The sequence below is a fragment of the Oryctolagus cuniculus genome, chromosome 12, assembly GCF_964237555.1.
Source record: "Oryctolagus cuniculus chromosome 12, mOryCun1.1, whole genome shotgun sequence".
Classification (NCBI taxonomy): Eukaryota; Metazoa; Chordata; class Mammalia; order Lagomorpha; family Leporidae; genus Oryctolagus; species Oryctolagus cuniculus.
Window position 1 is genome coordinate 65,490,812 of NC_091443.1, and position 15,194 is coordinate 65,506,005.

Here is a 15,194-nt window from a genome sequence, read left to right on the forward strand (position 1 = left end):
GCACATGCACACACACACACACACGCCCTTCAAAAAGCAGTAACCATCTTCCCCTTTCTCACTCCAAAGTATATACACAGCCAGATGTCATAATAGATTGGTTTTTAGGGGTGAATGCTGCGGCACAGCAGGTTAAACCACTGCTTGGGATGCTGGCATCCCACATCAGAGTGTCAGTCTGCTCTACTTCCAATCCAGCTTCTTGCTAATGCATCTGGGCAGGCAGCAGATGGTGGCTCAAAAACCTGGGCCGCTGCCACCAATGTGGGAGTCACAGATGGAGTTCCTGGCCACCTGGCTTCCACCTGGCCCAGCCCCAATTGTTGCAACCATTTGGGGAGTAAACTAATGGATGGAATATCTCTTTCTCTCTCCCCCTTTTCCTGACACTCTGCCTTTCAAATAAATGAGTAAATCTTAAAAAAAAAAAAAAAAAAAAAAGAGAGAGAGAGAGAGAGAGAGAGAGAGAGAGAGAGATAGATAGATACTGGTTACTTACACATGTAATAATAAAAGACTACCACACTGTTGAGTATCACTATTTTCTGTACCCTGTATAAAGTGCCTCAAACATTTTCCTGTTCGAACTACAAAATATTGAAGGTGTATTAACTTCATAAGGACACAAAGTTGCAAAGGAGTTAATCTGCTCATTAATCAAATATTCATGAAGTGCTTATCTTGTGTTCTACAGAGCTAGAAACTGAAGGGATAAATGTGAAAATACTCATAGACTTGCCCTCTGAGAGTCATAATCAAGTTATCAAACTGAAACCCAAATCCAGACAGATCTGATACTAAAGTCAATATTTCAAATACCACGTCACACTTGTAAGCATCTTACACAGAGATCTTTTATTACACACAGTTCATTTGTTAAATGCAACCCAAAACCCATTATTGCTTTATTACAGTGTGATAAAAGAGTTGGGATTCAAAAATATTCCCTTTAAAGGGCAATTTTACCAAAGATGACCATTATTTCCTTCCTATCTCTTCAAATGTTTTATTTGGAGAGAACAGTTTTGCACGCCACCCCTTCTAGCCACAACTAATGGAACACTAACTAGAATTAACATTCTCAGAGTTGAAAACTGAGTCAAGTTCATGATATAATGCTGAGTGAAAAAAAATTCATGAGTATATAGCACCTTGAATCCCTAGGCTTCCTGTGGTTCAATTTTTCCTTGATTTGGACTTATGTGTAAAATCCCCTTTTCTTGAGCTACATTAAAGTGGGTTCTGTTCCTCACAACCAAACCATTCATGATCAAAGCAATATTTAAACAGGGTTATTATGTGATATTAAAACTGATTCTTGGCCGGCGCCGCGGCTCACTAGGCTAATCCTCCGCCTGCGGCGCCGGCACACAGGGTTCTAGTCCCGGTCGGGGCGCCAGATTCTGTCCTGGTTGCCCCTCTTCTAGGCCAGCTCTCTGCTGTGGCCGGGGAGTGCAGTGGAGGATGACCCGAGTACTTGGGCTCTGCACCCCATGGGAGACCAGGAGAAGTACCTGGCTCCTGCCATCGGATCAGCACGGTGCGCCGGCCACGGCGGCCATTGGAGGGTGAACCAACGGCAAAGGAAGACCTTTCTCTCTGTCTCTCTCTCTCTCACTGTCCACTCTGCCTGTCAAAAACAAAAAAAAAAAAAAAACAAAAAAAAAAACACCTGATTCTAGGGGTCTGGCATCCCATATGGGCACCAGTTCGAGTCCCAGCTACTCCACTTCCAATCCAGCTCTCTGCTATGGCTTGGGAAACCAGTAGAAGAAGGCCCAAGTCCTTGGGCCCCTGCACCCATGTGGGAGACCCAAAAGAAGCTCCTGCCTCCTGGCTTCAGATCAGCCCACCTCCAGCCGTTGCAGCCATTTGGGGGAATGAATGAGTGGATAGAATACTTCTCTCTCTCTCTTTGCCTCTGCCTTTCAAATAAACAAACCTTAAAAAAAAATAAAAATAAAAATAAAGAGCAGGCACTGTGGTGTAGTAGGTTAAGTACCTGCCTCTGCCTCCGGCATCCCATATGGGCGCCAGTTCAAGTCCTGGCTGCTTCATTTCTGTTACAGCTCCCTGCTCTTGGCCTTGGAAAGCAGAAGATGGCCCAAAAGCTTGGGCCCCTGCACCTATGTAGGAGACCCAGAAGAAACACCTGGTCCTGGCTTCAGATTAGCTGTTGTGGCCATTTGGGGAATGAATCAGTGGCTGGAAGACCTCTCTGTCTTATCCTCTCTCTGTAACTCTGCCTCTCAAGTAAATAAATAAATTAAAAAAAAAAAAAAAAAAAGGAACTGATTCTATATCCAATTTACTTAAAACTGTTATCACTTAAGACTAGTTTTGGATGAGTTGACACTGTGGCGCAGTGGGTTAATGCCCTGGCCTGAAGCGCCAGCATCCCATATGGGCACCAGTTCTAGTCCCGGCTGCTCCTCTTCCAATCCAGCTCTCTGTTATGGCCTGGGATAGCAGTAGAAGATGGCCCAAGGTCTTGGGCCCTGCACCTGTGTGGGAGACCTGGAAGAAACTCCTGGCTCCTGGCTTTGGATCGGCACAGCTCCGGCCGTTGAGGCCATCTGGGGAGTGAACCAGCGGATGGAAGACCTCTCTCTCTGTCTCTACCTCACTGTAACTCTTTCAAATAAATAAAATAAATCTTCCAAAAAAAAAAAAAAAAAAGGAGGGGGTGGCGCTGTGGTTCAGCGGGTTGACACCCTGGCCTGAAGCACCAGCATCTCATATGGGCACCAGTTCTGGTCCCAGCTGCTCCTCTTCCAATCCAGCTCTCTGTTATGGCCTGGGAAAGCAGTAGAAGATGGCCCAAGTCCTTGGGCCTCTGCATCCGTGTGGGAGACCCAGAACAAGCTCCTGGCTCCTGGCTTTGGATCAGCACAGCTCCAGCCTTTGCAGCCATCTGGGGAGTGAACCAATTGATGGAAGACCTCTCTCTCTGTCTCTATCTCTCTCTCTAACTCTTTCAAATAAATAAAATAAATCTTTAAAGAAAAAAAATAATTAGTTTTGGGGCTAGCACTGTGGCACAGCAGGTTAAGCTGCTGCCTCCCATGCTAGCATCTCATATGGGTGCCAGTGTGAGACTGGTTGCTCCATTTCCTATCTAGCTCCCTGCTAATGCACCTGGGAAAGCAGCAGAAAATGACCCAAGTGCTTGGGCCACTGCACCTACATGGGAGACTTGGAAGAATCTCCAGGATCCTGGCTTCTGCCTGGCACGATCTGGGCCATTGCAGCCATTTGTGAAATGAATCAGCAGGTGGGCGCCGGCGCCGTGGCTCACTAGGTTAATCCTCTGCCTGCGGCGCTGGCATCCCACACGGGCACGGGGTTCTAGTCCTGGCTGCTCCTCTTCCAGTTCAGCTCTCTGCTGTGGCCCGGGAAGGCAGTGGAGGATGGCCCAAGTGTTTGGGCCCCTGCACCCACATGGGAGACCAGGAAGAAGCACCTGGCTTCGGATCGGCATAGCTCCAGTCGTAGCGGCCATTTTGGGGGGTGAACCAACGGAAGGAAGACCTTTATCTCTCTCACTGTCTAACTCTGTCAAATAAATTTAAAAAAATTAAAAAAAAAAAAAAGAAATGAATCAGCAGGTGGAAGATCTCTCACTCTCTCTGTAATTCTGCCTTTCAAATCAACAGAAATAAATCTTTAAAAAAAAAGTACTAGTTTTAATATGGCTTCTGATTTACTAAAACACTTCACTAAATCTTTTCCTAAATTTACAAGCAAAATCCTCTCCCTTCCTGTTTCCAAGGAATAAAAACAGTGAGACAAGTAAATTTTCAAAATAATTAGGCTTCTATTTAGTCCTTCAAATATTAATCAGCATTATTTTTTTAAGGGAGGAAGGATTTCACAGCTGAACAAATGTGGAAAACACTGAGTAATACAAAAATAAATATATTCTTTTTAACTCTGCGGCTTTTCAGTCTTTTATATGTTGATGTGGTAACTAGCCTTTCCCCCCCACCAAAGTCAGCCTAAAATCATTTTTCCTCCATAGTGCTTGGAGAAACCAAGGCTGTATTAATTTGGGAAACTAGAGGAAAGCACTGCTTCAACATAAACTGTTCACAGTTTATCTAAAAGTGTTTGAGTTATCCTTCCAACTAAACTAATCTGTTGATTTCTTAAGCCATATTATTCACTTAAATCACACCATTCCCTTGCTTAAAAATCCGTAACTGGCTTTCCCTAAGGCAGAAATGAGTAACTGGTCCTTGAGTTAATTCATGATCATGGAAAAATAAAAACATGAAAAGATGAAAACATTCAAAAGATTTTTTTACTTATCTGAAAGAATAAGAAAGCAAGAGCAAGAGGTGTCTTCCATCTGCTGGTTCACTCCTCAATTGGCTGCAAGAACAATGTCTGGGCCAGGCCGAAGCCAGGAGCCAGGAAATTCATCCTGAGTGGCAGGGGTTCAAATGGGCCTGCTTTTCCAGGTGCACGGACGTACATGCTAAGGCTTAACCCACTAAGCCACAATGCCAGGCCCCCCAAACATATTTTAAACCAGAAAAAGAGGAAATGCCAATATTTAAACTGGCAAAACCACAGTCTCACAGAACAGGGCTGCTATTCACAAAAGTCTGATGCTATACCTTCGATCATCAGCCTATCCATCTCACACTCTCCCCGTCTCCCTCGAACCCGAAAGGAGTCATAAGGAATTTTGAAATGCTGACAATCTGCATAAACCTTAATAGAAAAATCAAAAACTAGAAAAGCAATTCTGCACAAGGCAGCATATACATTAAATATGATTCTAAAATCTCAATGGATTTCTTCATCACCAACAGAAATCCTAAACAAGGGAAAAAAATCTCCACCCTACTTGATGGCTCATAACCCCCTTGTACAGAATCCCACGTTGTTTGTCAACTGTTTGCACTTAAATTACCAATTACAGTCTTACTATTGCCAAGATAAAGCTGTTTACTTGTTTGTCTTAAAGATTGATTTATTTTATTTGAAAGGCATAATTAGACAGAGAGAAATCTTCCATCTACTGGTTCACTCCCCAAACGGCCACAATGGCTGGGGCTGGGCCAGGCCAAAGTCAGGAGCCAGGAGTTTCAAAAAGGTCTCCCACACAAGTGCAAGGGCCCCAGGGATTGAGGCCATCTTCCGCTGCTCTCCCAGGTGCATTAGCAGGAAGTTGGATTGCAAGCAGAGCAGCAGGACTTGAAACAGTGGCCATATGAGATACCGACGCGTTGCAGGTGCTAGCTTATTATGCCACAACAACGCCCTGACAAAACTGAATCAGCTGAGCCTTCTGACCAACTCCACTCCATTTCACCAGTTTGTCTTTGTACATGTCTAAAATAGCTCTCCCTCATTTTTATTAAAACATCTTACTTTTAGGAGTCTTTCAAGATTCACTCCATCCACTCAGATTTTCCTGACTAACCTAAGCCCATAATCTTCCTAGTTCTCTGAATTTCCAATGACAATCCAGAACATCTTAAAATCATAGAAAACAATTCGTCAATGGAGCCAGCACTGTGGTACAGCTGGTTAATGCGCTGGCCTGAAGTGCCAGTATCCCATATGGGTGCCAATTCGAGACTTGGCTGCTCCACTTCCGATCCAGCTCTCTGCTATGGCCTGGGAAAGCAGTGGAAGATGGCCCAAGGCCTTGGGCCCCTGCACCCGTGTGGAAGAAGCTCTTGGCTCCTGGCAACTGGGGAGTGAACCAGCGGATGGAAGATCTCTCTCTCTCTCTCTGCTTCTCCTCTCTCTATATAACTCTTTCAAATAAATAAATACCCCCCCCAAAAAAAAAGAAAACAATTCTTCAATACTCAAGCTAGTAGCACTACTTTGAAAGCAAATAAAAGCAAGAAAAGTCAAAAAGTGAGACAAATTAGTTTTCCTAAGGCACAGGTAAAATTCTTTTACATCATAAAAAGGTCTATTCTTCTTTGAGCAACATCCCCATCTTGTGGACATCTAGGATATCATCAATATCATTTCTGCTGTGCTGCACTTTTCACAAGCATGGGCACCAACAAAATGCAGGTACATATGAAGGCTATTCAAAATGTTCATGGAACATGTATTATGAAAAACTGAATGATTTCAAAAGTTTCTGTACCAAAATAAACTTATCTTTTAATTCTATTTTTCCACGAACTGTTGGAAGTACCCTTGTATAATAAATGCTGTATCCTTAGCTTATCAAAACCTATATGATTTTAAAAATATCTCTGAGGGCCGGCGCTGCCTGCGGCGCTGGCACACCGGGTTCTAGTCCCGGTCGGGGCGCTGGATTCTGTCCCAGTTGCTCCTCTTCCAGGTCAGCTCTCTGCTGTGGCCAGGGAGTGCAGCGGAGGATGGCCCAAGTACTTGGGCCCTGCAGCCCATGGGAGACCAGGATAAGCACCTGGCTCCTGGCTTCGGATCGGCATGGTGCGCCAGCTGCAGCGGCCATTGGGGGTTGAACCAACGGAAAAGGAAGATCTTTCTCTCTCTCACTGTCCACTCTGCCTGTCAAACAAACAAACAAACAAACAAAAAAACAAAAACAAAAACAAAAACACCACTCTGAGAGTAGTATAACCTCAACCAATACTGTCTCTATAAATTTCTCTGTATCATTTACCTTTGAGTACCCTCAAAGTCTGGGCAGAAGTTTAATAATACAGGCACTGAGTTTATGAGACAGTGATAAGAAACCAGTGGAACAAGACTAGAGTTTAGGAAAAAAGCATAAATAAGAATTATTAGGGGCCAGTGCGGTGGTGTAGTGGCTAAGGCCACCACTTGCAGTGTCAGCATCCCATATGGGCGCCGGTTTGAGTTCCCACTGCCGCACTTCAATCCAGCTCTCTGCTATGGCCTGGGAAAGCAGCAGAAGATGGCCCAGACACTTGAGACCCTACACCCACATGGGAGACCCGGAAGAAGCTCCTGGCTTTGGATCGGCCCAGCTCCGACTATTGCGGCCATTTAGGGAGCGAACCAGCAGATGGAAGACCTCTCTCTTTCTCTCTGACTCTCCATAACTCTGCCTTTCAAATAAATAAAATAAACCTTAATAAAAAAGTTATTAAAAGCTTTTACCCATCTATCAATAACATGTCTCTGAAAAAATGGTTAGTCGTAAAGCCTCAGATTCTTTCTTCCATTATTACCTTTTTGGAGGTGTACACAATGTGGCACAATATGCATTTTCGTTCTCGTACCATAGTGACCAGATCTGAAGCACTCAACTTCACACCTGCAATGAGGAAGTAACATTTAGTAACCTAGTTAGGTAAATACTGGATTTTGAAAGAAGACGCAAAGGTTTTTAAATTTACAGTTCCCTAGTTCTAGCCTTCTTCCAGAAGCTCCTCACTGCTGGAGATGCTCTACACAAGATTTTCAATGCACCCCCAAAGCAGCATTGTTTCTTTGTCTACACAGTAACACCAGGCTATAATAGATGTATCTGCTTATTCACATGGGGTTCATTCCTTTTGAGACCTTAACACCTGACATAATGAGCTACAAGCTACTCTGGTTTAATCTAACTCTTAGACAAGACAGTAAAAGGATCAATGAAAGAAGTCTAAGGTTCTCTCCACCTCTGGTCACTCAGCAGTTTTCTGGCTACTGAAATTCCACTTTATAACACTACTGGATGCCTAAGATAATTTTATTCAATAATAAAGTTTAAAATATCAAAATAAGTTAATAGGATAACAACTTGGATCTGAGAAAGATGAATGCCAATAAGCTATATAAACAAAGAATTGGGGCCAGTGCTGTGGTGCAGTGGGTAAAGCCACCACCTGCGGTGCTGGCATCCCATATGGGTGGGCGCTGGTTCAAGTCCTGGCTGCTCTACTTCTGATCTAGTTCTCTGCTATGGCCTGGGAAAAGCAGTAGAAGATGGCCCAAGTCCTTGGGCCCCTGTACCCATGTGGCAGACCCAGAAGCTGCTCCAGCCTTTCAATCAGCCCAGCTCCACAGGCATTTGGGGGAATGAACCAGCAGATGGAAGACTTCTCTCTGCCTCGCCCTCTCTGTAACTCTGCCTTTCAAATAAATAAATAAATCTTTAAAAAAATTATAGGTATAGTATTATTTATGCTTTTAGTATTATAAGATCCTAAATTTCAAAATTAACATAAACTAATTTTGGTGTTAATTCTCACAGCATATTCGTTCTTTTAATTCTCTTCTTTTACTTATTTATTTCTGAATTTTTCTATTTTTTTGTTTTGATGGTTAATAACTTGAAGCAGACTTTAAAACATTTCTGGTATTATCTTCTTTATCAGTTTTCCAAAGTCTTAGAATAGTGCTTAGTGCTCAATAAATATTTACTGAATGAAATAACAAAATGTTAGATGTAAGTAGTAAAGGTTGAAGTAAATGTTAAGATGCAAGGGAATTTGTAGCAGGCATTGGTATACTGGTTAAGATGTGGCTTGAGATGGCCACATCCATATTATGGTTCCTGGGTTTGACTACCAGCTTGTCTACCCTAAAAATCCAGCTTCCTGCTAATGAGCACCCTGGGAGGCATCAACTGATGGCTCAAATTGAGTTCCTAGCTCCTGGCTTTGGCTTGGCCCAGCCTTGGCTATTGTGGGCATTTGGAGACTGAACAAGCAGATGGAAGATTTCTCTGTGTCTCTCCCTCTGTCTGTTGCTCTGCCTTTCAAATGAATAAATCTTTGAAAAACAAAATACTCTATAGATCAATTTTTTAACCAGACTCCCTTTTTTTTTTTTTTTTTTTTTTTTTTATAGGCAGAGTGGACAGTGAGAGAGAGAGACAGAGAGAGAAAGGTCTTCCTTTTGCCGCTGGTTCACCCTCCAATGGCCGCCGCTGCAGCCGGCGCACCGCGCTGATCCTGGCAGGAGCCAGGATCCAGGTGCTTTTCCTGGTCTCCCATGGGGTGCAGGGCCCAAGCACCTGGGCCATCCTCCACTGCACTCCCTGGCCATAGCAGAGAGCTGGCCTGGAAGAGGGGCAACCGGGACAGAATCCGGCGCCCCGACCGGGACTAGAACCCGGTGTGCCGGCGCCGCAAGGTGGAGGATTAGCCTATTGAGCCACGGCGCCGGCTCCAGACTCCCTTTTTTAACTCTCTTCTTTCACAAGCTCCATGCTTCTAATCTGCAAGTATTAAGAACACACATTTTTCACTTTTTCTAAGATTTGTTTATTTGAAAGGCAGAAATAGAGATAAAGAGATAGAGAGACAGATGTTATCTTCTACCCACTGGTTCACTTCCCAAATGGCAGCAACTGCCCAGGCTGGGCTAGGCCAAGCCAAGAGCCCAGAGCTTCTTCCAGGTATCCCATGTCGGTGCAGGGGCTCAGGTACTTGGGTGATCTTCCACTGTTTTCCCAGGCACATTAGCAGGGAGCTGGATCAGAAGTAGAGTGGCTGGGTCTCAAACTGGCGCTCAGATGGGATGCCAGCACTGCAGGCGGAGGCTTAACCTTCTATGCCACAGCACTGGCCTCCATTTTCAGTTTCTTAGAATTATCAGAAAGTGTAACTTCTAGTAAGGAAGTCAATTAATAAAGAGGACTTAGTATATAAACCCTAAGCTGATATGATTCCAGCCCAAGATCAAGGGACTTTAATTTATATATCCTTAAATTGGATAAAGAAAATTCCATTGAGCTTTCCAAAATAATGAAGTAAACTCAGTCTTTTAAATGGGAAACAGTGCTCCCTTTAAAAGCCTTAACAAAGATTAGAAGTCAAGGAAATACCAAGCCTCTAGCTTTAGCGATCTCAACCAAGGTGACAGAGAGGTTACATAACACTCAAGTGAGAAAGTAAATAAGCAATTCAATCACTGCTGTCCTCACATTAACCACTTAACAACTCCCAGCATATCAATTAAAAATACCCTCCATGAATTCTTTCAACTTTTCTCCAAACTGTAAGAAGTGAGTGATATTTTTTAGACCTAATATTCTAAAAACTCCATAATTACTTTTTCTTAATGATCTAATTACTCTTCTGTCAATACAATTACCATCTTCCCTAGGCAAAGCTATATCTATTAATGTCTTATTTTCTTTCAAACTCTCATGCTTAGGCATCAAGTTCTGATAGAGTTGTTTTTTATTTTTATTCTCTTCCTCCAGTGTGATTAACTTCCATGATCCTACATCTATGCTCTCTTCACCCAATGGTTTCTTTTTTTTTTTTTTTCACCCAATGGCTTCATTCACTACTGCTTCTTGCCTTGACTCCTACCCTCCATATATAAACAAGTTCTAAATCCAAACTGGTACATCAGAATCACCCACACAGCTTATTAATAAAAAGGAAACAGCGGTGCGCAGACAGAGTGGAACTACTGTGTTAGAATCTCCAAAGGGGGCGGCGCCGTGGCTCACTAGGCTAATCCTCCGCCTAGCGGCGCTGGCACACAAGGTTCTAGTCCCGGTTGGGGCGCCAGATTCTGTCCCAGTTGCCCCTCTTCCAGGCCAGCTCTCTGCTATGGCCCGGGAGTGCAGTGGAGGATGGCCCAAGTCCTTGGGCCCTGCACCTTGGGCCCTGCACCCACATTGGAGACCAGGAGGAGCACCTGGCTCCTGTCATTGGATCAGCGCGGTGCGCTGGCCGCAGTGCACCAGCCGCAGGGGCCATTGTGGGGGTGAACCAATGGAAAAGGAAGACCTTTCTCTCTCTCTCTCTCTCTCTCTCACTGTCCACTCTGCCTGTCAAAAAAAAAAAAAAAAAAAAGAATCTCCAAAGGGGCCGGCACTGTGGCGTAGTGGGTAAAGCTGACGCCTGCAGTGCTGGCATCCCATACGGGCACCAGTTCAAGTTCCGGCTGCTCCACTTCCAATCCAGCTCTCTGCTATGGCCTGGGAAAGCAGTAGAAGATAACCTAAGCCCTTGGGCCTCTGCACCCACATGGGAGACCTGGAAGAAATTCTTGGCTTCTGGCTTCATATTGGTGCAGCTCTGGTCATTGCAGCCATCTGGGGATTGAATCAGTGGATGACGACCTCTCTCTCTCTGCCTCTGCCTCTCTGTAACTCTGCCTTTGGAATAAATAAATCTTTAAAAAAAAAAAATATCCAGAGGCTCATTCTGTACTTCATTATGCTCTTTCCATCCTCACACCTAAGTCATCACTCCAAAGTGACAAACTGGTCAGAAGGAGCTTTTGAAGTAACCACTATTTCTTAACACTTGTGGTCCATCTCAAACATCTGTATCAGAATACTCTTCTAGGGGCTGGCACTGTGGCATAGTGGGTAAAGTCACTGCCTGCAGTGCTGGCATCCACTAAGGGTGCTGGTTCAAGTCACAGCTGCCCCACTTCCAATCCAGTTCTCTGCTGTGGCCTGGGAAAGCAATAGAAGATGGTCCAAGTCCTTGGGTCCCTGCACCTGTGTGGGAAACCTGCAAGAAGCTCTGGATTCCTGGTTTCAGATTAGCTTTGGAAAGTGAACTAGTAGATGGAAGACCTCTCTCTCTGCATATGTCTCTCTGTAACTCTGCCTTTCAAATAAATAAATAAATCTTAAAAGGGAGCGAGGGGAATGGCAATGACTTAGACTAAGGAACCAGTGGGAGGGGATGAGAAATATCCAGATTAACACAACTGTTTAAAAAAAAATTCTCCTAATATTTATCATGTAACTCAAGGCTTGAAAATAACTTTTGGTGTCAAAGAACTTTAACTGAAACACTGGCATATTATCCTCCTTTATTGTTAAAATGACCTGTAAAATAAGTAGAAAACAGGCTGTTTGACGATAGGTATGTATGATCTCCCTAACTTTACTATGAGGAAAGGATCTGTCATTTTGTATATTGTATCTCCTAAGACTCATACTAATTTTAAACTTCGACCTAAGTAAGTAAGCCAATGCATGACAATACTATGCTGTCAAACACTGAAGGAAAAAAAGGCTAACTACTGGTTTGATGAGGGTGGTAGGAAGACTGGTACTTGGGTTAGAATCTGTTTTGAATACCAGTTTCAATTCTACTTTCTGTGCCTCTACCTTAATACCTGATAAAATTTAAGGATTTTTGGTGACCAGGACAGCACAACAGGGAGACAAGGTTCATATACAGTTTTTGCCACTAAGCCTAGCTTGCCCGTGGGTTGAGAAGCAGAGATATGATTGACTTCTGGGAGGGCCTCACTTTGCTTAGTGGCAATAATCACAAAATTGCAAGAAGTTTTACGAGGGTGACAACAAAGAGGTAGGGAAGTATTTCCGAACAGATTAATCCACAACCAGAACTTCCAAGGCTTATTTATACTAGGTAACTGCCATATTTGCTACCTCTGACATGGCAGATCCTTCCTTCTGAAGGCAAGTGACTGGGGGTTTCCTATACCTAGTATCTTTGACTGAACATAAACTTATAGGCGTTTTACTCACCAGGATTCCCCCTAACACTCTTTAGCAAGATTGTATATATCAACCACTCTTTTCAGTAAGCAGAAGAAGACAGGAAGTTCAGGATGTGACTCAGGAAAAGGCATTCATGATTTAACAGGCAGAAGCCCAGGCTCTTGCAAATGAAGCTGTTCATAATCCCCACCATGAGACAAGGAAATAGGACAGATCACAGTCAGATTCTTTAATCAGAATTAGCACTAGCATCAGATTCCAATTTTTTATTCAATTCTGCAATTTGGCAAGTAGTATGCCCTAGTGGGAAAAATAATCCAGAAAGAAGCTGGAATAACAGTGACCCTAACAAATACAAGTACTAGCAAAAATAATCATGTGTCAGTCTTCAGTCCAAAGACAGCTTGTACCAAGTTCAAAACTTTAACTGTGTGATAGCAGGGGGCATTTATTTAATAGTTAATAATACATTTATTTCCCAAACATATTTCCTGAAAGGTCTACACCATAATTTAAAAATTTATCATATGAATTATAACCACTGAAAGTCAATGGATGAGCCCCTTTGACTATCCAATATTTTTCTCAAAAAGATCTGTTGCTCGCCATTGTCTTTTTTTTTTTTTTTTTTTTTAAGATTTATTTGGAAGCCAGAGCTACAGGGGAGAGGCAGAGAGATCAATCTTCGATCTGCTGGTTCACTCCCCAAATGGCCAAAAACAGTTCAGGGATGGGTGAGGCCAAAGGCAGCTGCCAAGAGCTTCATCCGTGTCTCCCACATGGGTGCAAGAGCCTAGGTACTTCCTCCACCAGTGCCATCTTCTACTGCTTTCCTAGGTGCATTAACAGGGAGCTGGATCAGAAATGGAGCAACCAGGATGCCAGGATGCCCACACTGTAGGTGGCAGCTTTACCTGCTCCACCACAGTGCCAGCCCCTCATCTCACTGTTAACAGTATATTTGATAATCTTCATCCATTTTTGTGCATGCATGACTAAAAGCAGTCATCATCATTATTTCTGCTTCTTATAGAATCTTTTAAGTTCAAAGATGACTATAACACGGTAATGGTGTAAGTTTAATATAGCCTTTTCTATATTCCTTTGTTCTGTATTTTTAAAAAAATGATTCATTAAATCTCTGAAAACATCATCACATGTTTTATCTAAAGAGGAATATGCGTGTTGCTATAGCGGTATTTGAAATTTTGGAATTTACAAAAATCTCCAGCCTATCTTTGTAAATACTAATAGTCTCATGTTTACTAAAAACTTATATGCATACTGTATACGTGGAAGTGATATATCCAAACATCTCAGCAAGCATGTTATAAAAAATATACTAAGCCAAAATGTGTTCAAGGCAGGCAGGCATTTAGCAGTTAGGAAGCCAGTCAAGATGCCTGCATTCCGTATCACAGCGCCTGGGTTCAAGTCCTGGTTCCCCTCCAAATCCAACTTCCTGCTATGGAAACCCTGGGAGGCAGCAGGTGATGTACTTGGGTCCCTATTACCCATGAGATAAATGTGACTTCCAGCTTCAGCTTGGCTCAGCCCTAGACACTGTGAACATTTGGAGAATGAACCAGCTAATGGGAGCTCTATGTCTCTCTGCCTCTCACAGAAATAAAACAAAAAATCTGTTCAAAGTTTAAGATTCCAACAGCTTGGGAATTTTCCCAGAGCTCAAATTTACTTTGAAATCACCATTCTAAAAAGAATAGCTATATAACACTCTCCAACCTCCTAAATGGCCCCTTCTCAAACTACTTTTTTTTTTTTTTAATTTTATTTATTTGAGAGGCAGAGTTACAGTCAGTCAGAGGGAGAGACACAGAGAAAAGGTCTTCCATCCATTGGTTCACTACCCAAATGGCCACATCAGCCGGAGCTGGGCCAATCCAAAGCCAGGAGCCAGGAGCTCCTCCGGGTCTCCCACACAGGTACTGGGGCCCAAGCATTCAGGCCATCTACCACAGCTTTCCCAGGCCATAGCAGAGCTGGATAGGAAGAGGAATAGCTGGGATTAGAACTGGCGCCCATATAGGATGCCGATGCCAAAGGTGGAGGATTAACCTCCCGCACCACAGTGCCAGCCCCATCAAACTACTTTCATGTAATCTTGCACTCCCCAAACTCCATACATTGCAACATAAGTAATCTATCTAGAAATGCAAACCTGATCATAATGCTCCTTCAATTTTTCCCCCTATATGGTATTCTGAAAAGTTTCTACCACAGAATACTCAAAGAATTTCAGCAAACACTCCTATATCTACCACCTGGATTTTACCATACTTCCCCTATCAGGTATCTATCCCTCTATTCTTAGTCAATTAATCATGATATATTATCCTTTACATATTTTGTTGTATTTGCTACTATTATACCTAGAATAAGGTACTGTTTTATAATTCTATTTTTATTTTATAATATCTTCATCAGGTTTTGGTTATCAAGGTTATAACGGCCTTCTGAAATGAGTGTTTCTTCCTTGTCTATTTTCTGAAAGTTTAAATAAAGTTGATGTTAATTCTTTAAATATCTGACAGAATTCATCAGCAAGTCCATTGTGGCCAAGAGTTTTCTTTGTGGGGAGGTTTTTAAAAGCTATTAATTCCAGAAGCCAGCGTTGTGGTGCAGTAGGTTAAGCCACTGTCTGTAAAGCCAGCATCCCATATGGGTACCAGTTCACTTCCTGGCTGTTCCACTTGCAATTTCAGCTCCCTGCTAATGCGCCTGGAAAAGCAGAGGAAGATGGTCCAAGTGCTGCCACCCACACAGGAGACCAGGAAGAAGCTCCTGGCTCAGCCCTGGCCATAGG

The 15,194-nt window shown here is 43.2% G+C and overlaps 1 protein-coding gene across 5 annotated transcripts in view; it reads right to left on the reverse strand.

Annotated features, from left to right (window-relative positions):
- Positions 1–15,194, reverse strand: part of ZNF106 (zinc finger protein 106) — an 86,269-nt gene that overhangs the window by 53,358 nt on the left and 17,717 nt on the right. For 4 of the 5 annotated variants that reach the window (XR_011380875.1, XR_011380873.1, XR_011380874.1 and 1 more), the window contains exon 2: positions 7,161–7,246. Coding sequence is in view for 1 of the 5 variants with exons in the window: in XM_051822463.2 (XP_051678423.2) it covers positions 7,161–7,214 (54 nt within the window). In the remaining 4 variants the exon portion in view is untranslated. The remainder of the gene's footprint in view (positions 1–7,160; positions 7,247–15,194) is intronic. The other variant, XM_070054051.1, reaches the window with a different exon arrangement.